The 20,251-nt window shown below is 40.6% G+C and overlaps 1 protein-coding gene across 2 annotated transcripts in view; it reads left to right on the top strand.

Moving 5' to 3' along the window:
* trim9 (tripartite motif containing 9) overlaps nucleotides 1-19,250 on the top strand; it is a 47,266-nt gene extending 28,016 nt beyond the window's left edge. Inside the window, exons 7-11 of one of the 2 annotated variants that reach the window (XM_028001209.1) lie at nucleotides 7,828-7,966; nucleotides 10,154-10,192; nucleotides 12,061-12,364; nucleotides 12,445-12,607; nucleotides 13,299-19,250. In XM_028001209.1, the coding sequence (XP_027857010.1) occupies nucleotides 7,828-7,966; nucleotides 10,154-10,192; nucleotides 12,061-12,364; nucleotides 12,445-12,607; nucleotides 13,299-13,376 (723 nt within the window). In that variant the 3' untranslated portion in view covers nucleotides 13,377-19,250. The remainder of the gene's footprint in view (nucleotides 1-7,827; nucleotides 7,967-10,153; nucleotides 10,193-12,060; nucleotides 12,365-12,444; nucleotides 12,608-13,298) is intronic. The other variant, XM_028001210.1, reaches the window with a different exon arrangement.
* Nucleotides 19,251-20,251: the final 1,001 nt, after the last annotated feature.

Genomic DNA, 20,251 nt, shown 5'->3' with positions numbered 1-20,251 from the left:
AGACCTCAGTTTATGCAAAAGAAACAAGTTCATATTCATTTAGAATCAACAATACGGATGTTTTCACTCAGGAAGAGTTCAGAAATCCATATTTGGTGGCACAGCCATCAGGTTTTCAATGGGATTCAGTGCAGTGGTCTTTTATTTATTTATTTTTTTCCAGAGCTGTGTAGGAGCTTGTTTTAAATAAATACTTCTTTAATATATATATTTTTAAAGAAGTACAAGTTGCACTTTCAAATTATTTCACATATAACATGGCGGAAATGTCTCACTGTAAGTGAAATAATCTTCCAGTTGTACTTTTTCATCAGTTGTTTACCTAAAACAAGCTCCTGTATCTTATTGAAAAGTTACTCGTGAGTTCGTTTTGTCTTATTCCAAGTGTGCCAAGATATCCGCACTACAAACCGGACCAGAAGCCCCTCGGTGAGACGTTGTGTGTTTTCGCAGGGCAGGCCTGAAAAGCAGCTGCCAGCCGGGATGATTCTGCGTGAAGCTCGATCTGGGATCAAAGTGGTCTCCAGACCCACACAGAGACTCACCGTGTAATCTATCCCTCTTCCCCCCCCCACGCTGCTCCCTCGCATCGCACCGGATCTCGGCTTTGTCAGGACAGCGACCTGTCCCTCCTGAACTGTTCCCTCCCGTACAAAAGCTGTGGATATCCATATCTGTTGACATTTTGCCCCCAAGCCTAGGATTTACGCGATCTGTTATTAGAGCGCTGTGAAAGCTCGACGAGTGAGATCTGTTGTTCTATATTCTGGGGTGGGGGAAGGAGGAGATGTAGTTTTATTTCTTAAATGCAGAAGAAGAAAAAACCCTGAGGCAGACTTCTCAGGCTCAGCACACGGAGTGAGAGAGAAGGTAGGAAAACAAAAGGATATTCTGAAGTGCATTTAAATGTACATGTGTCGCTCAGCTTTCAAGACATTTGGCTTTTCAGGCTTTGTTTATTTTGCTAAAAAAACAGCAAAGGTTATATTTCTCTACCATTATACAGTAGAGGAAACAAAGTGTTCATTTGTATAAAGATGTGAACAGATGGGAAATTTTAAAGAGGCATGTAAAATCGAAAATATTTTAGCTTTACATCATCTTATAAAGTTATCCCCTCATCAAAAACACACCTGGAGTGTTGCCCTGATTCTAACCTCCGTGGCAGCCATTCAGCTGTGCGAAACGCCTGGGTGAACCTAGCTCCGCCTCTGAGACGCAGCTCGGTTTCCAAGCCTCTGAGCTTTGGCCTCATAGAGCAGCCTCCCTGCAGATCCCTCTCTCGGCTCCTTCAGACTAGCCAGCAGCAATTAGCAAACACCTGGTGGAACTGTGTGTCTGCTGAGCTCATTATAGGAGCTACTTTTGAGTAAAACGCTGGTAAAAACGTTGTTAAATAGAGGAGCCATGTTGTGGCGACTTCCTGAAGGCGGAGTTTCAGAAACAGCAAGAGTTTCTTAAAGAAACAAAGTCCCAATTTCAAAGCGTTAAATTATGAAGTCAAATTTTTTTTTTTTACCAACATATTTTTATTGAGTTTTTACACTTTGGAAATACAAGCATGTAGTTATTTGAACAGGTTCTCTTTGTAGTTGTTACATGACAGTAATTATTTTACTCAACCCAGAGAAATAAAATAAAACAAAATAATAATAATAATAATAATAAATAATAATAATAATAATAATAAAAAGTAAAAAACAAAACAAAGAACACAGCTTCTCAAAAACTGGGGTATCCTCACAGATTACAAATTGGTCAGATATAATTATACACATCTATACAACATGGCACACCACAGGTTCTGGCAAATCAGAACTCAAACAAACCCTCTGTCAAGTCTAAGTCCTTAATAAAATTAATGAAAGGCCCCCAAATCCTCTCAAAAAGATACCGTTTGGATTTCCTAATATATGTTATTCTTTCTAGCGGCAAATTAGACGACATCTGTTTTAACCACTGCGTGACACTAGGTCTATTGATATTTTTCCAAGTCAAAGCAATACATTTTTTTGCAGCCAATGAGCTTATATCTATGAAAGTGCGTTCTGATTTACTAAAGTTATGTTCCCCAGGGAATAAAGCTAGCAGGAACAATTTAGGATCCAGTGGAACTTGCTTTAAGATAATTTTTTCAATTATATCTTTCACCTCTGTCCAAAATGCTTTGATTTGCCTGCATTCCCACATGCAATGTATTAGAGTCCCTTTAGAATTACATTTTACACAAAGATCTGGGATGTTATTATTGTATTTATTTAAATGCACAGGTGTAACATAGATACGCATTAGCCATTTAAATTGTAGAATTCTAAGACGACTGTTTATGGACATTGTGTGAATTTTAATGCAAGCCTTTTCCCAATCCTGTTCACTGATATTTGATGATAGGTCCAAATTCCAGTTTATAAGCTTATTATTTGAGTCCTCTAATGAGTTAGAGATCAGCACATTATAAAAATCTGAAATGATGCCCTTCCTTGATTTATTCCGAGTCATTAATTTTTCAAGTAATGTAAGAGGGGGCTTGTTAAGATTGTTGTAATTTGCTTTAACAAAGCTTCTTATCTGAAGAAATTTGAAGTAATGTTTTTTATCCAGATTGAATTTGGTTTGTAGCTCTGCAAATGACAAAAATATATCAGAATTTGATGGGTAAAGGTCACCGACAGTTTTTAAACCTTGCAGGGCCCAAAGCCTAAAGGTTCCATCTGCTCTACCTGGAGCAAACAGCTGATTACCCCATATTGGGCTAAATTGGGATATGTCGTTTGGCTCCGCAAGGTAATTTCTAACATCCTGCCAAATTTTTATCATGTTTTTCAGAATGGGATTTGTAATATGTTTCTGTAACTTCTTTGATGTGTCAGAGTATATGAACAATGGAAGAGCTAAACTTAAATTGTGGGACTCCATTTCTACCCAGTGAGGATTATCTTTATCTGTAAAATAGAACATAATAGTCCTTAACTGAGTGGCCCAATAATAAAATTTAAAGTTGGGACACTTTAACCCCCCTCTATCAAATGGTAAATAAAGCAACGAGAGGCGTAGCCTAGGCCTTCCATTATTCCACACAAAAGCCAAAATGCTTTTTTTTAACCAATTGAATAATTCAGGAGGAGGCGGTTCAATTCAGTGGAATGCTTTGAAAGAGGTATAATAGCTTTGGAAGTATATTCATTTTAAGGACATTAACTCTTCCCAATATGGATATAGGCAGAGATGTCCAGTTGTCAATTGAGGTAGCTATTGTTTTCATTAAGAGTACGTAATTGGATTTGACCACCTGTTGTAGTTCAGGGAAAATCTGAACACCCAAATATGTGAAATGTTCCACTACTTTAAATTGCTTAATCTCACTGACAGGGTTCATCCTTTCACCTAGATTTAATACCAGAATAGAGGATTTTGTATTATTTACTTTGTAGCCAGAGACTCTCCCAAATTCCTGGATCACTTCCATCACCGCTGGAATTGAATTTTTTAGATCTGTTAGAAATAAAATAACATCATCAGCAAATAGAGATATTTTGTGCTCTGTGGGACCCACGGTGATCCCAGAGATTTGTGGATGGAGACGAATAGCTAATGCCAAAGGCTCGATTGCTAGTGTGAACAGTAAGGGAGAGAGAGGGCATCCCTGACGACAACCCTTCCTGATTTGAATCGCCCTTGAAAATATTTTATTTGATACTATTTCCGCAGTTGGATTATTATATAATATTTTAACCCATTTAATAAAGTTACTACCACAATTCAATCTTTCCAATATGTTAAAAAGATAGGGCCATTCAACCCTATCAAAAGCCTTCTCTGCGTCCACTGAAAGAAGAGCTGTGTCTTTAGCGTTCTTTTTGAACCAAATAATATTCAGGACCCTTCTAATATTGTGGTATCCTTGCCTCCCAACCACAAATCCATTTTGATCTTTATTGATAATATCTGGTAAGATTTTTTGCAGTCGAAATGCCAATAGTTTACAAATGATTTTGAGATCAGAGTTAAGCAGGCTGATGGGTCTCAGGTTTTCACATTTATTGGGAGGTTTACCAGGTTTTGGCAGGAGAATAATTAGAGCCTGATTTAAAGAAGGAGGCAAGGTGCCATTTTTAAATGACTCCATGAACATGTCTAGAAGGGGACAGAGCAATTTGTCCCTAAATTTTTTGTAAAAGTCAATGGGGATACCATCAGGTCCTGGTTGATTACCAGATTTCATTCCATTAATGGCCTGTGCTAATTCCTCTTTATTTATTTCCATATTTAAGTCTACTCTACAATCTTCTGCAATGACAGGAATATATAGTCTACCCAAAAACTTGTCTAATTCCACTTGGTCTAACTGTCCTTTAGAGTCATATAATTTCTGATAATAATCTTTAAAAGCATTATTAATATCCCTTGGATCTATTAGAGTTTTATCCTGTGTTTCAATTGATGTAATCGAGGTTGTTGTTTCAAGCTGTTTAATCTGCCAAGCTAGAAGTTTTCCAGCCTTGTCCCCCTGTTCGTAAAAATTTTGCTTCAATCTTAAGAGACTGGATGCAGCTCTAAGACTGGACATTTTGTCATATTCTGCTCTGAGAATCATCAGCTGTTTTTTCAATTCAGTATCATTTGTTTGAAAAACCCTCTCCTGAATGTTTTTTATTTTATTTTCTAGGTGCTGCCTTTTAGTTTTGGCCTCCTTGGACTTATTGCCTGTAAAGCTAATAATATGACCTCTAATAAATGCTTTAAAGGCCTCCCATCTGATGCATGCTGTTGTTTGATTTGTGTTAAACTCAAAGAACTCATCAATTTGTTGTCCTATATATTTAACAAAACCCTCATCCTGCAACCATTTATGCTGAAAACGCCATTTAGGGGGATCCCTGGTAAGGTTCTTATCACAGTAACTCAGACAACATGGAGCATGATCTGAAATCACTATGTTTCCATACGTACAGTTTTGAATTTTTGATATTAGTTCTGATGAAATTAAAAAATAATCTATTCGCGAGTAAGACTGAAATGTTGCTGAATAACATGAGTAGGCTCTGGTTTGTTGCTGAAGTTCCCTAAAGATGTCTACCAGTCTAAGAGTTTTCATAAACAACTGTATAGTTGTTCTACAGGTGTTATGTGTCAGATCTGACCCTGTGGATCTATCTATTTCTGGAATAAGAGTACAATTAAAATCCCCTGCAATCACAAAGCGCCCCTGCAATGATGAAAGTAAGAGGAACAAGTTTTGAAAAAACCCAGGATCATTTGCGTTAGGGCCATAAACATTAACTAAGTTAAGTTTTTCCGATAGTAAAGAGCCCTGAACTATCAAATATCTACCCTTCTTATCCTTGATAACATTGTTTACAAGAAATGGGATAGATTCGTGGATAAGAGTCATAACTCCTCTGGCTCGAGAAGAAAATGTTGAAGTGAATATATTGCCTCGCCACCTCCTCCTGACCCGCCCCTCATCTTTTTCCATAAGATGCGTCTCCTGTAGAAATACTATTCTGGAGTTCAGATCTTGCAGTTTATTAATGACTTGTTTGACCGTTTTTAGACGTTGTAGGCCCCTGCAGTTCCATGTAACTATCTTAAGATTTAAGGCTTGCGACATGTAAGATCCACCAAATTACCAGAAATGGAGAAGAAATAAAAAACAAAGTTTACCCCATACAAACATGAACATTTGAGAAGCTTAAACAACAGAACAAAACTCTCAACATAACCCCTAAACCTAGATTCCCACACCAAGTCCAACCGAGGGACTCCCTCCCCCCTCAGTACACCTCCCGTTATCACGTGTGACCGACCCACACGCAGTGAGGAGCAGTCTAACCACTCAATAACCAAAATAAAAGTTTTATTACCGATGCTGTTCACTATATATAACAGTAACTTACTCTTCCATATATTTGCTCACGGGATCGAACTTATTAGTATGGACATCAACCGGTATCTGCACTTTTCCTTTTGCCATTTCTAAGCAGAAGTAAATGTATTCATAATAAAACCCTCCTGTTCCACCACCAATACAACTGAACAATAATGGCATGAAAAAGATTATAGGAAGCCACAAATTGTTAACTTAGGAAACCATATATGGCATTTTTAACCCATAGTTACCTCCTCGTTGGTTTTCTTCTGGATTTTCTGTAAAAACTCACGTGCAGCCGCTGCTGTTTTGAAAGCAAGAGTTCGGTCCTGATAAGTCACCAGCAGCTTGGCTGGGTGAGCCACCCCGTGGCGCAATCCCAGTTTGCGTAGCTCCGTGCGTATTGGGTCAAACTGCTTCCGAAGCTGGAAAAGACCCGTCGCTGTATCTGGGTAGAACCGGATTTGATTATTCTGGTAGCGAATTTCAGTATTAGCTCTTGATGCTAGAGCAATAAGCTGCTTATCCTTGTAGCTGAGAAATCTCATTATTAAAGTGCGGGGCGCTGCGGTGTTGTCTCTCCGGGGTCCAATTCGATGCGCTCTTTCCACGACCACAGCTCCAACACCGAGGGTCTCCGGCAACCACTTCTCTAGGAACTCACATGGATTCTGCCCTTCAGCTCCCTCCGGCAGTCCGATAAGCCTTAGGTTGTTTTGTCTCGACCTAGCCTCCAGATCCGTAACTTTATCTTCCAAGTCCTTCTTCTTGGACTCTAGCGCATCCACCTTAGTTCGTAGCATTTCTATCTCACTTTCCGCATCAGAAATACGTGTTTCGGTTTTTGTGATTCGTTGTGTACAGTCGTTTATCTCTTTTCTTACGCTGTCGATGGAGCCCAGAACTTCGTCGAATCTAGAGGAGAAATCCTTCTGGATCGAATTAACAACAGAAAGTATTTCGTCCACCTTGCTGCTTTGAGACTTCGGGTTCTCTTCTCTGTCTGCGGCAGCCATCAGAGCCGAGCAAGAGCTAGCATTAGCTTTCTGCATTTCACCTCGAAGATGGTATTCTGTTAGCTTATGTTGTCTCGCCTTTTCACTTACGTCTTGGGATGTTTTTGCTGCTTTAGGCATTATTCCGAACTCGCGCGCTCATTTGTCATTTAGTTCGTTCTGAAAGGAAGAGTTTTAGATAAATTCTTTGACTGGAACAGCAGAGCGGTGAAGGCACGTCCTTTCACATGGCCGCCATAACCGGAAGTCCCTGAAGTCAAATTTCTTTTAAGTCGTATTTGATACATGCAACATTTTTCTAACACTCGAAGCTAACACAGTTACTTGATTGTACTATTAAACCGAACTATGTCTTGAAGACAGATAAATGATGCCCCTTTAATACAGTACAAAAGTGAATGACTGCTGCTGCAGTATCCAATCTTGAATCATCAAGTGTATCCAGTAGCTAATAACCGGTTAGAAACTGTGCTACAGCTGGGAAATATTTCTACAGTCGTGGCGTTTGTGTGTGTTTCACAACATAATATCTTAAGATTCAATTTTGCGGCTCCTCTGGAAATTGGAAAGAATTTCCACACGTTTTTCCATTGCATCATTTTAACTCCCACACCGTTTGAAGCGACATTTTGCCAGAGAACTGTGTACTAAATATCGAGGGAAGTTTTCTCTACCCATCCTCTACTCTCTGACTCACCGAGTCCAACCAACGCAGCCTCCCGCTGAGCCTGGCGACTCGCGCCTCCCCCCCCCTCCTGATCCTCCCCAACGTCTATTTATACACCGGCGAGCCCCCGCCCCGCTCTGCTGTACAAGCTCACGCCGTCGCTTACCGCCTCCTCCATCAAATCCAGCAGGGACCCCTCCATTCGGTGTCATAATTACGCACTTGCAGCATTTGGCTGGGCTAACCGGAAGCTGGTGTGTGTGTGTGTTTTGCAGGAGGTGTATGTGGGGACGGAAACCATCTGCACGGTGGACGGGCTCCACTTCAACAGCACGTACAAGTCCAGAGTGAAGGCGTTCAATTCCAGCGGAGTGGGCCAGTACAGCAAGACGCTGATCATGCAGACCTCTGAGAGTAAGCTGAGCTTCGCCGCCTCCTCTTCCTGCTCAGTGGATGGGATTTACAAAAAGCTAAGCCGTAGCACTTCCCAGAGATTATTCCACTAGTTAGTGCCATCCAAAGGTTCGATAATTAATCGCAGTTAATATAATCGATTTCAGGAAAAGGGGCGGTGTTATGTTAAATAGACTTTTTTGAGCTTTATGTCATGTTATTCACGCATCAAAAACGTACCTGGAGTGGTGCTGTGATTCTTTCCTGCATGTTTGAGAAATCCGTTAATCTCCCGTGGCAACCATTCAGCTGTGCAAAACACCTGGGTGGACCTAGCCCCGCCTTCAAGATGCAGCTCCTCCTCCTCTGTAGTTTCTGAGCCTCCAAGCTTCGGCCTCACAGAGCAGCCTCTCCGCGACGCCCCCACTCAGCTCCCACAGACTAGCCAGCACCAATTAGCAAACACCTGGTGGGTCTGAGCATCTGCTGAGCTCATTATATGAGAAACGTTTGAGTGAAATGCTGGTAAAAAAAAAAACGTTGTTAAAGGGTTAATAGAGGAGCCATGTTGTGATGAAAGCAGAGTTTCAGAGAAGAGCAGGTAGAGACAGAGGCCCAATTTCAAGGCGTTAAATTACAAAGTCAAATTTCAGAGTCATATTTGATATATAAAGCATTTTTATCACAACTGAAGGTAACATAGATACTTGATTATGCTCTAAAATGAAAGCACACAATGCTGCGCCTTCAATCCAATGAATTATAGATTTATTTTACGATGTTTAAAGTTTGTTTAAAATCCAAATGCACTTGTGCTGTGCATAATCGTTTCGTTAATGGACAAGCCCAGTCCTTTTGTCAGCAAGCAATTAAATGTGTAAGTGCGATTAATCTCCATTAATCGCAACTAATCATTCTGACAGCCCAGCTTTAAGCAGCGCTGATCCATTTAGTCAAAGGATTCTAGATTGTCATCCGTCAGCGTTTGGGATTAAAGTTGCTCTCTCCCACAAAGTTTGACTCTGGAGAGAGCCAAGAAAGTAGATCCATCACCGACTGTCCTCTAGCGGGCCAAACTCCCAGGCTCCCAGTTATAGAAACCGTAACATTTTTCTGTTGTTTGGATAAATGTTGCAAAACAAAATAAATGTACGCTTCACTGAATTAACTGTTGAAAGCTATGATATTGTAACAAGCGGTCTTAGGTTTATGAAACCTGAAACTGCTCTGTTTGGTTTATGAGAGCACAAACATTAGCATCTTTCCATGTGTCATTACATAGAAACAACCTTAGATCGTTACAACAAAAATATTCTCGCACCCGTAGATTCTTGCACTTCTTTGTGTGTGTTAGCAATAAGGCTGTGATTGCATCAGCCGTTTATCCTGACTAGAGTTGACTAAACGATATTTTTTGTGTCGCTACAATCGTATCTTGACTCCATCAAATCTATAGAAGAAATAATGAAGCTGAAAGACTAAAATCTTGCAGTTTTGTTGTTTTTTTAAAAAGTGATGTTCAGTTATTTGGCGTCACTTTCAGCCGATTTCTATTTTAACGTATTGTAATACAACAACTTAATTCTCCGACGTGTCTGCTGCAAGATTTCAGTCTGATTTGAATACTGGATAGGAATATGTTTAAGCCTTTAAACCCGTGACGTCCAGCATCATCTGCTTGGCGTGTAATCCACTTGTGTTCTCGCTTTGCCATTAGTTAAATGCTGCTCTGCATAGTTAAGTGAGCGCCTCATCCATCTGTGGACCTGAAAAAACCCTCGACAGCATCCAGAATGAGCTCTCAGCGGCTGTGTAGTCTAACCTTGCAGACAAATTCAGCTTTTGTTTTTTTGTTTTTTGTGCAGCCGTCAACCTGAGCAGACTGTGTTTTGATTTTGTCGGGTTTTATGAGAGAAAAACAACAGCAATAACGTTCTCTTTATTTTCATTGTGTGTTCTCCAATGTTTTTCCTTTTCCTGATTCTTTGGTTGGTTTTGAGGAAATCTTCTGGTCTTTGACCGCCGGTGGTGAACCGGCTTCCCTGATCAAATCTGCTTTTGTATCTTCTCCGCTCTCCCTCCCCAAAACCCCTCCACACTGTCTGCGCCGCTGCTTTGCTCGGCTCTTCCTCCCTCTTACCTTCCCTCCCCCCTCCCGCTTCTTTTCTTCTTCTACTCTCGCTCCCCCTTCATGTCATCACATTTCAGCTGGACTCCCTCCATGCGATATACAGTCTATAGGCACAGGTATGGACGTCTGTCACGGTCGACTTCTTCCGCCCTAATCCTCTCCGGGCCTCTGCCCGTTTCATCAGTGAGGTCGTCACACTCCGACCAGCAGGGGGGCAGTTTGCTGCTCTGTGGGCTCCACATATTAAACATTTAATACGGGCCCCTAATAAATGTCTGTCTTATTTCCTTTGAGAAATCAAACCGGGGTAATGGAACGATGCTGCGCGTGGGGGCGCTGAAAGCTGTAGACATTCAGGAACGGTGCAGCCCATAGAAACAGCAAAAGCCCGCCTGCTTGACTCCCATGTTTCCCTGTATAGACGATGAAGATGTGATTTTACCGTTTTCAGGCCTGAATCAAGCAGTTTTTGCAGTCTTAGCTGTTAAGTTTGGAGTGCGAGGACATTGGGTATTCTACGTGGGACCATAATTACTGGTGGTTCCCGTGTTTGCTTAACTTTATCCGTCATTTTTATTTAAATCTATTGGGTATCCGATCCCTGCATTAAAAAAGAAACAATTGAAAGGATTCGCTTGTAGATGGGCCATGTGTAATCTGACGAAAAAAATGCAGATTATGTGCATCGAAAGATGTGTAATGTTATCAGTGAGTACCCAGTCGCCATAAATTACAATATCAAAGCAGTAAATGACTTTAAAACACTGTAATTATTCAAAATAATTTTGTACTTAATTTACAATAATCACAATATTGTTCAGTTTCTATCATAGTTTACCTATCAGACAAGTATTTGAAGTGAAGTTCTGTTGCCAGGTTATAAGGATTTAATATCTTGCCTACAATAAATAAATCTTTTGGCATCTACATTCAGATCAAATTTTGATTTGATGATCTTGGGGCTAAAGCTAGCTGCTAATCAAAACGGTGCCAAGACCAAAGCGGACTTCTGTCCACTCCAGTGTTAGAAACATTACAGGAGTTTATGGAAACAATGTTTCACGAAGCTTTAAATCCTGTTCGTGTTTTCATTTGGCCGTTATTTACATAAAAGTCTATGGTTATTTACACAAGACATGGAGGTCCATCATCAACAGTCTTCCAAAGTGAAACTGTCACTTTCCCAGTCTTAATTCTCAGCCCTTCAGACCGTTCAGAATCCTTCACGTGTTTCCACTTCTTAATATTTGCTTTTTGTTTTGGACCTGATTATCGTCACCAGATTACATCACACACATGATTCTGCTTTCCTTCGCTCTTCAAAAACAGCTAACGACAGGAAACATTTTCTGTTTTCAGTACTCGTTTCCATCAGGAAGATCATTGATGGTGCACTGCCTCCAAGCTCAATTTCCTTTGTACATACACATCTGCTGCACAAGATAGCATTCGCACCAAACTGCAGTGACATTTTTGCGATTGCAGGGGTTTTTTTAAAGGCGGTAGAAGTCCGCTTTCATCTTGGCTCCTTTATTATCGGCCGCTGACTTCAGCCTCCAGGAGCAACTAATCTGGATTAGGAATTAGGAAAATTAGTTAACCGCTGCTGGTGAGATATGAGCCCTAAATCCCATCAACAGAACTTCACATAAATATATTTTTTGTAAGCTACTATCTATACTGTTTTTTTGTTTTTTTTTAGTATTTACCAGTTAAGATTTTCAGACTGTTTGACTCAGATATATGATTTAAGAACGTAATCATAACTTATAGAGTTTATAACAGGTTATAAAGCTTAACTATAAGGATTATTAACCTAATACAATCATAATCTTTCATAAAGATGTTTTTAAAGTGTAGCTTTTCCTCATTTGCCCACCACCCTCCTGATTCATGTCACGTTTGTTAAAACGCCGTCATTGCGCCGCCTCTTGCGCTCAGTGATGTGATTGACAGTGACGCGTTCTCCCTGTGTACCGCGCAGTTGCCTGGTTCACTTTCGACCCGGTGTCCGCTCACCCCGACATCGTCTTCTCCAACGACAACCTGACGGTGTCATGCAACAGCTACGATGACCGGGTGGTCCTGGGCAGCGCCGCCTTCTCCCGCGGCGTCCATTACTGGGAAATGACGGTGGACCGCTACGACAACCACCCAGACCCGGCCTTCGGCATCTCTCGCGGCGACGTCCTGAAGGACGTGATGCTGGGGAAGGACGACAAGGCCTGGGCCATGTACGTGGACAACAACCGCTCCTGGTTCATGCACAACAACTCTCACACCAACAGGTAAGGGACTGTTTGTGTGGAAATATCCAGAAGTTGCCGCGACACGGATTACATCCGATTCCCTTCGTGTGACGGCGCAGGACGGATGGTGGTGTCGCTAAAGGATCGACGATAGGAATGTTGCTGGACTTCACACGTAGGATCCTCATCTTCCTCATCAACGATGAGCAGCAGGGTCCCGTTGCCTTCGAGAGCTTGGAAGGCGCTTATTACCCCGCCATCAGCCTCAACCGTAACGTCCAGGTAGGAAACCTCGCCGCACCTTACTGGAGTAAACGTTTCTTCTTTTTTTAAAAATCAGGTTTATAGTTCATGGCACAAATATTTTTTTGTATCGTTTATCATTTATCGTGATACATTTCTTATCGTGATAAGAATTTTGATTTATCGTTGTTGCGACAAATTCGAAATGATGATGTTTCAAACCCCCCCAAAACTGTCTGTATTGCCGACAGTGTTCGTTTTAATATTCTCTCCCCTTTGAATGTTACATGACCTTTTGGGAAAAAAAGACAACTTATAATTTTGATGAGCATCAACTACAGGAAATGTGTTGTCATTCTTATATAACCACTATTTTTATTTGCATTTTAGGGTCTAAAAGTAAAGAAACGGATGAAACTTTTGCAAAAAGAGGATAAATACATTAATCTTTCAGACACAATTTTCATCCTAGTGATAATAAATATTAGTGAGACTCTGTTGTAGAAATTCAGTGCCATTGACTATAACTGCTAAAACCTGCATTTGGTATTACATGTACATTTCAAAATATCAGCTGGTTTATCTTCTTAAGAGCCACTGGCGGCTCTGGAAGTTTCTGTGAAGCTTCTCCTCTTGAGAACGAAGGTCTGCAGCTCCACCTGCAGGGCAAATCTTGCCTCAACCATCCTCTCTATGAATATTTGTATGCAAATGTTTTGTTTTTCTTCAGGTCACTCTTCACACTGGGCTACCCATCCCTGACTTTTACACGCCCGGGGAGGCAGACCCGACGAGCTCCGTGTGCTGAAGACCGCAGTGAAACCTCTGCAGGGTTTGCCCCTTCCCCGCCCCGTCGCAGGTCAATACCTCTAACCCCGCCCTCGCCCTCCTGATCTCGACTCTGCGTCTGTCGCCCCGACCTAATGACCCCCAAAACACTCCGTCGGAGGCCTCATGACAGCCCTAAGCCATGCCTTTCTCATGCCTACGCTTTGGACACGGCCGTGTGCAGGACAGTGCATATGGTGCCTATGACTCGTGTTCTTACAGAAGACGGGACGTTTCACCACAACGTCCAGAGGATCAGTAACGGAAGCACTGAACCGAAGGAGTATTTTTACATTTCAGAAAATACGCGCATTGAGTCAAGGCTAGGCATGGGCTGGTGTGAAACGCTCAAGGAACGTATAAAATAGATGCTTTTTTTGTTCCTAAATTTGTAAATTTATATTTCAGGATTTTTAGACAGGCATCAACATTTATTCTCCCACTCATCCCCTCTTTCTCACAATGCACATGTACATAATATATTCCAAAAAATTCAAGTTACAAAGTGTTGTAACTCAAATTATTCGAGTTAATATTAAGGTTATTATGGATTACTACTGAGTTTTTCCCTTCAGTTTTCCAGCTACTTGTCACCAAAGTTACTGCTAAAGTAACTTTTCTGTTACTTTAGCAGCTGATAAGTCAGAGTAGGTTCTGTCTAAATGGAAAAGCATCTATCAAGATCATCAGGATTTGCTTGTTTGATATATGGGGACAAATACCTGTGACAGAACCTTACAGAATATAGAATATGCTGATAAATAAACACCAAAAGAACAAAATTCAGACATTGGTGGAATAGAAAATGTGCCAAAAAGTCTTATATCACAACATTCCCTAAATTTTGTAATATTAGTTTCCAAGAGAGTTGGCTTATTAAGCAACACATTGCACCTCTTTGCTGTTCTACCTTTTCTAGAGCAACACTGGGAGTATAACAAGCAGCCAGTTCAGTTGTCAGGCTATCTGCTCATGTAGCAGCCACCCGCTCAGCAGAAAAGCAAGCAGCATTACTTCCATAAGAAGGATGCGTGCCTCCCCTTTACTGTCCATGCCATAATTAGCTAAATATTTCCAAAGAGCTGCTTTTAGAAACCTTGGGATTTCTTGTTACCAGCCCATGCCTACAGTCAAGAGTTGGGCTTCATTCACATTGCAGGTATAAATGCCCAGTTTAGGGGGTTGGGGGTTGTTTCTTCGTGTGTTGTTGATATTACTAGACTATGATCGAGAACGGTCTGCGGCATGCGCAGAAGAAGACTTGATGTTGCAAGCAGCCCATTGTGTCTGCAGAAGCAAATACGGACGCTGCGAATGTCGTCACGCGTCAGTCCTGACACGGTGCAATGGAAGCTGCCAGAAATGACGATTAGCTTCATCGACAGCTAATCTGCTGTCTGCCGTGCTTCTTTTTTTTTTCCTACTGTTTACATTCGGTCGTGCCGCTTTCCACCTCATTCGGCGCAAAATTGCACCACATTTCCGTGACTTTTCAATGTGGTCAAAATCGCACCAGTGGTCTGTTCAAACCGAGATCACTTTCAAGAACATCATCCGATTTGGGATGAGTCACGTTGGAAATCGGGAGTTGTGCTGTACAGACTGTGACACTTCTTACGTAAAGATGGAGCTACTTTTCCGATTTCGGAGCGCATTTGAGAGTGAAATCGGATTTTTGCTGCTCAGATTCATCTTAAGAAAAAAAAAATCAGATAACGGTCACGCCTTCGCCTGCAGTGTGAACGCAGCCTTGACTATGACGCTAAAGCTCAGAACACAAGAAACAAATGCTTGGCAGAATGTCCAACTCTTCTCTTAAATGAAGGAGTTTTTTTTTTATGAATTCATTAGACAAGGAAGATCTTGTATTAACCTTTTCTTTTTTCTTACAACTCAATATATTGCATTCTTCATGCTTATGCCTCTTTGTCAGGTTTCCGTCTTGAAGACTGTTGTGGATTCAAGACTCTGAGTTGAGAATGAGAAGTCATATTTTGTGACTGTGTGTGCGTGTGTGCGTGCGTGTGTGTGTGTGTAGGCTGCCTGCCATGACCCTTGGACTAGAGTCCAGCTCCCAGCCATATCAGTGTCATTACCTTCGTCTGTGTAAGTGGGAAGCTTTTCTTAGTGGCTTAGCTCAAGTGAAACTTCTGTGTTGTGTTTTTTTTTTTTTTTATATTTACAGCATCGAGGTTTAGAATGCAACAGAAAGGAAGACTTTTTTTTCTTCTGCAATGGCGCTTTCAAAACAGGGGGGGCTTTGGTTGAATCCATCTCAAAGGCAGTAGGGGGTTTAAACGACTGTGAAGATGTTATTATAAGGTGCTAAAGCAGTTCACATAGTTTAAGCTTTTCTTTTTTTTTACTGTGAGTGACTGAATTCTGGTAGTTTTTGTAATATTGTTATTGAAATGATCTATTGCGAAGAGGTGTAAAGTTAAATAAGTTATTGATGTTAAGAGATTTTTAGTGAGAATTTATCCTCGTTCTCTTTTCGGCGATGTACAGTTGCAACCGAGGGGACGAACGGCGCTTCTCTGCTTTAAACGTTTTGTTTTATTAGACATCGGGGGGGGGGGGGGGGTTTGGAGGGGAAATTAGAGGCTTTTCAGTTTACATGTCTACAAAAGCAACAAAACAGGAGACACTGGAATGTTTTTTTTTTTTGGCTAACACTCTTCTCAGTACGTACTGACTGAAACGCTTGGCGGTTCAGTGCTCAAGCGTGCAAACGTGACAGAAACTGTGCCAACAATGACTTTCCACGTCTGTGAGAGCTGAAAAAAAGTCGGTCTCGCACAATTTTACTAAGCACTAGTGGCCTCATTTTCATGCTAACAGTTGCTAATTAGCACCAAACACAACTGATGAATGCAGATCATAAGGCACCAGACAAAGCGAATGCTGTCTGACATAGCAAGAATTAGCTTTATTCTGCTCCACGTGACAACAGAACAACCTGAACCATTCAACAGTAAAATACTGCGACCTAGCGGACCTGTGTACAACATGTTAGCATGCTAGCACGCAGGCTTATAACACCTCAGTTTTTCAAGTTGCAGCTAAATCTACCAACCTCTATGTGCATTTTTAATAAAAGTTTCAGTCTGAAAGGATGGCCATCTGAAAAAGGCAACTCAGTGTTCTATTTTAACGTAGGATTGTAATTAACAGCATATATTATTATACATACAGATTATAATATACTCATGTTTTACAGTAGCCCAGAATGGTTTGACCAAACAAATAAATGTCTTAAGAAAAGGTCTTTTAGGAAGAATGTTATGTTTTGAGTTCGTTGCAATCTTTAACCTCACCACTAGGTGTCACTAAATCTATTTGATTGCTCTTTAAGTCCTCCAAACGAATTTCTTGTTGAATTGATGGTGACAACTTTCTATTCCTGCTGGAAAAGCGGATCAAGCGAGCGGCAATATCTTCTTCAAGTTTTTTTTGTGTTTTTAAAAAAAAAGTAAGTCATTAATTAAGCATTTTTGGGCAGGAAATAAAACCAAATTAAATATTGCACCAGATTCTTTTAAATTAAACATTGAATTTGTGACTCAAAATGTCCTGCGTTCTTCACCCAAATTTTTTGATTTAACAGAATCTCGAAAAACCCGAGATGTTTTGTAACTTTAGATGAGAAATACAACCTCCATCACATGAGCTAGAGACTGTCTGATCGACGCGCTGTCAGGTCGGCCTGGACTAGCTGTAGGTCTGCCGACTGCTGAGTAGAGTTCCCAAAGGATTAATGTCTATATCTGATTTTTTTCTATAATAAAATAGAAAACAGAAGGAACTTAAATCCTAATGCTGAATGGCCACATCGGGGGGAAACGTTCCCATTTCAGGTTCAAAAGTCGTTTTCTAGATCCTTGTAGCCCAATGGATGAACGGTGCCAAAGTATTCATTCCTCTTGAGCTCTTTCCCACTTTGTCACGTCACAACCACAAACTTTTAACTATTTTATTAAGGATATTACATGAGATAGCAACACTGAGTAGCGTATAGTTGTGAAGTGGAAGGCAAAAGAAACACAGATTTAAGAATTATATTAAAATAAAAATGCATATTGTAGTGGGGCATGCATATTTTTGCTGACATGACATCTGTAAGTACAGGGTGGGCCATAAGTTTCCATACATAGAAAAAAAATTAGCATTCTATATTGGACAACCGTTTTTATTTTTGTGGGACTCTGTGTAATCGCTGCACGTCTTGGACCACTTCATGGTTGATCTGAAACATTTCCAGTGGTCTGAAACTTGCAAATAAGTTTTGCCACAGTGCCGTGTGTGTGTGTGTGTGTGTGTGTGTGTGCGCGACGCTCGTTCCATGTTTTCTGTTAAAGTTTCGTGCAACCATGTGACCGCTTCCCGATCCAGCCATCAGTACAATTTCAATTCTTTGCTCTTTTGTCAAACGCATCTTCTTGGGTATCTGAAATATAAAAGAAATGTACGTTTTACATTCTCCTATCTGTGGAAACGTGTGGCCCACCCTGTATTTTGTCTCAGTTTGGCTGATATCAGGATGAAAAGGGGCTGAATATATAATATAAACGCACGTCGCACCTATTTTGATCCACCACCTAAAATTGCAATAAAACGAAAGTACGTTAGTGGCTGTTATGCAACAAAAATGTGCAAAAAGTCGCAAAGGGCGTGAATATTTTTAAGGCACCTGTCTAGCATACACATGAGGTGCTATCCTGTGTTAGAACTTCACGGGTGTGCCTTCCCCCCCATTTGTACTTTCCCTAAAACATTTGTGAAACTTTGCTTCAGATGAAATCAACTGCTTCAGCAGAGTCAACTTGTAACATCTGTGATGCCTAACCTCATCTGCTGCTACGTGCTTTTTTTCTACCGTAAAAGGGCAAATTTTCACCATCGGAAACCCTTTGGACGTACTGTAACTATCACGATCATTAAAGGAATATTACACATTTTTTTCTCTTTCTATAAAGCAACTAAAGCCATGGCAGGCCGTACGATGATACGGAAACATCAGCACACAGTAAGCATAACTCCTCAGTTTGTGTGTGTGTGTGTGTGTGTGTGTGTGTGTTTTGACCGAGAAAGTTCAGCAAGTTGCACCACGTTCAGGGTGCTTTGCAAGAATGAGCTGGTTGGTTTTTAAAGTAATAACTTCAATTTAGCCCTTCTATACTTGCATAAAGTCACAATAAATTTCCAATGTAACATCGGAATTCAAGATAAATGTTTTTTGGGGGGTTTTTTTCCAAGGAAGTCCTCGGTGGAAACATCGGCACAGATGTGTAAACATGAGCTGAAGGTGTGCTTCTGAACCGAACAAAAGGAAACGGGGATTTTACTCAGCGTAAATGCAACACGGTTTCTTTAAGAAAACAATAAATAGTTTAACACAGTTTAAGCAAACAACGGGGACGCAGATTCATATTTCAACCTAAATAAACTTTACACCCAGTCGCTGGGCGACACTTGGTGTTATATCTCCAAATGTACATACATATCTTTGTGTGAGTGTGTATGCGTGTGACTGTGTGTTATACGTTCATCATATCCCCAGAGGGATTTTTCTTTATTATTTTGGATTTTTTATTTTTTTTGCCCTCTCTGATCTGAGGTGGAATGTCACATTCAGTTTTAGTTACAGTGAACCTGAAATTTCTCTTTATGAGAATCTGGCAAATAGAAAAAGGAAATTGACCTTTATTATAATTTCCAGACAATATGATTATCGATTGTCACAGTTTTATGTCTACTATTACCACATCTTACCACTTATACGATTATTTGAAGTATTTAACAAGCCTCTGTATTTCTCGTATCTGTGAATCTTCAATAAAATCGGTGTCAACAATGGCTTGCCTCGATTATTTCTTTATTCCCGTCTTTGGTCAAAGTTGCTTGTGCTCTAATTGCATGTTGTCCTTGACTTTACTGAAGCAAGTTGCATGCGGAAAATCTGCAGGGCACGACGAATGAAAGACATCCCGCAAAACAATATTTCACATGTTTACGTGGAGCAGGGCTGGAGCGGATGGCGTCAGTAACCCAGGGAAACAGACACCAGAGGGAGACGGACGGTAAAAAAAAAATTCTTTGAAGCCAAAGAGAATTTAGTTGTGGAGCCCATGGAAGAACACGACGAACCATTTGTTTATTTGGTTGTTTGTTTTAAATTAAAAACACATTTTAAGTATTTATGATGACTTCCACGGAACGAGTTCAGGTTCCACAGTGACAGTGGGACAGGAAAGCCTTTCTCCTGGCAGCTATTGGCATCAACATAGCATCAGTGGTTGCTGTGGAGATTTGGACGTGCAGCCGTGTTGCATCCACTAATCACCTAGAAACTTATTAGTATGCAAGAACAGTCTAAAACACAACGTTAGATAGATAGATAGATAGATAGATTTAATTGAATTGCACTGCCATGATCTGCACCTGTAATTATTTTAAGTGGGGCCCCAAGTTATGTCGCCCAGACCCCACATTCAGCCTTGTAGTGGCCCTGCATCAAATCCAGGCGAATAAAGAAATGTACACCGATTATATTATTATTAAGATTCTAACAGTTTGGTTTACAAGTTAAGTACAAAACCGTGTGTTCGGAAACTAGCTTTACCAAAAAAAACAAAAACAATAATAAATAAATAAACAACTTTGAACGTTGTTCTCGCTGCATCCTTCGGTAAGAAACTTTCCATGATCAAGTATGTAATGTATACCAGTTTGGTTCTTCCTGAATTTTTTTATTTATTTTATTTTTTGTCTTCACTCACCAACCCAGCCTCTATCCTGTTGCTGGTTGGGTTTTTTGTTTTTTTTTAGTTCCTGCTCTGTTTTTCCTCTCCAAAA

Source organism: Xiphophorus couchianus, chromosome 19, assembly GCF_001444195.1.
Source record: "Xiphophorus couchianus chromosome 19, X_couchianus-1.0, whole genome shotgun sequence".
Taxonomy (NCBI): domain Eukaryota; kingdom Metazoa; phylum Chordata; class Actinopteri; order Cyprinodontiformes; family Poeciliidae; genus Xiphophorus; species Xiphophorus couchianus.
The sequence above is the reverse complement of the archived record's forward strand: the minus strand, read 5'-3'. Positions and strand labels throughout refer to the sequence as shown.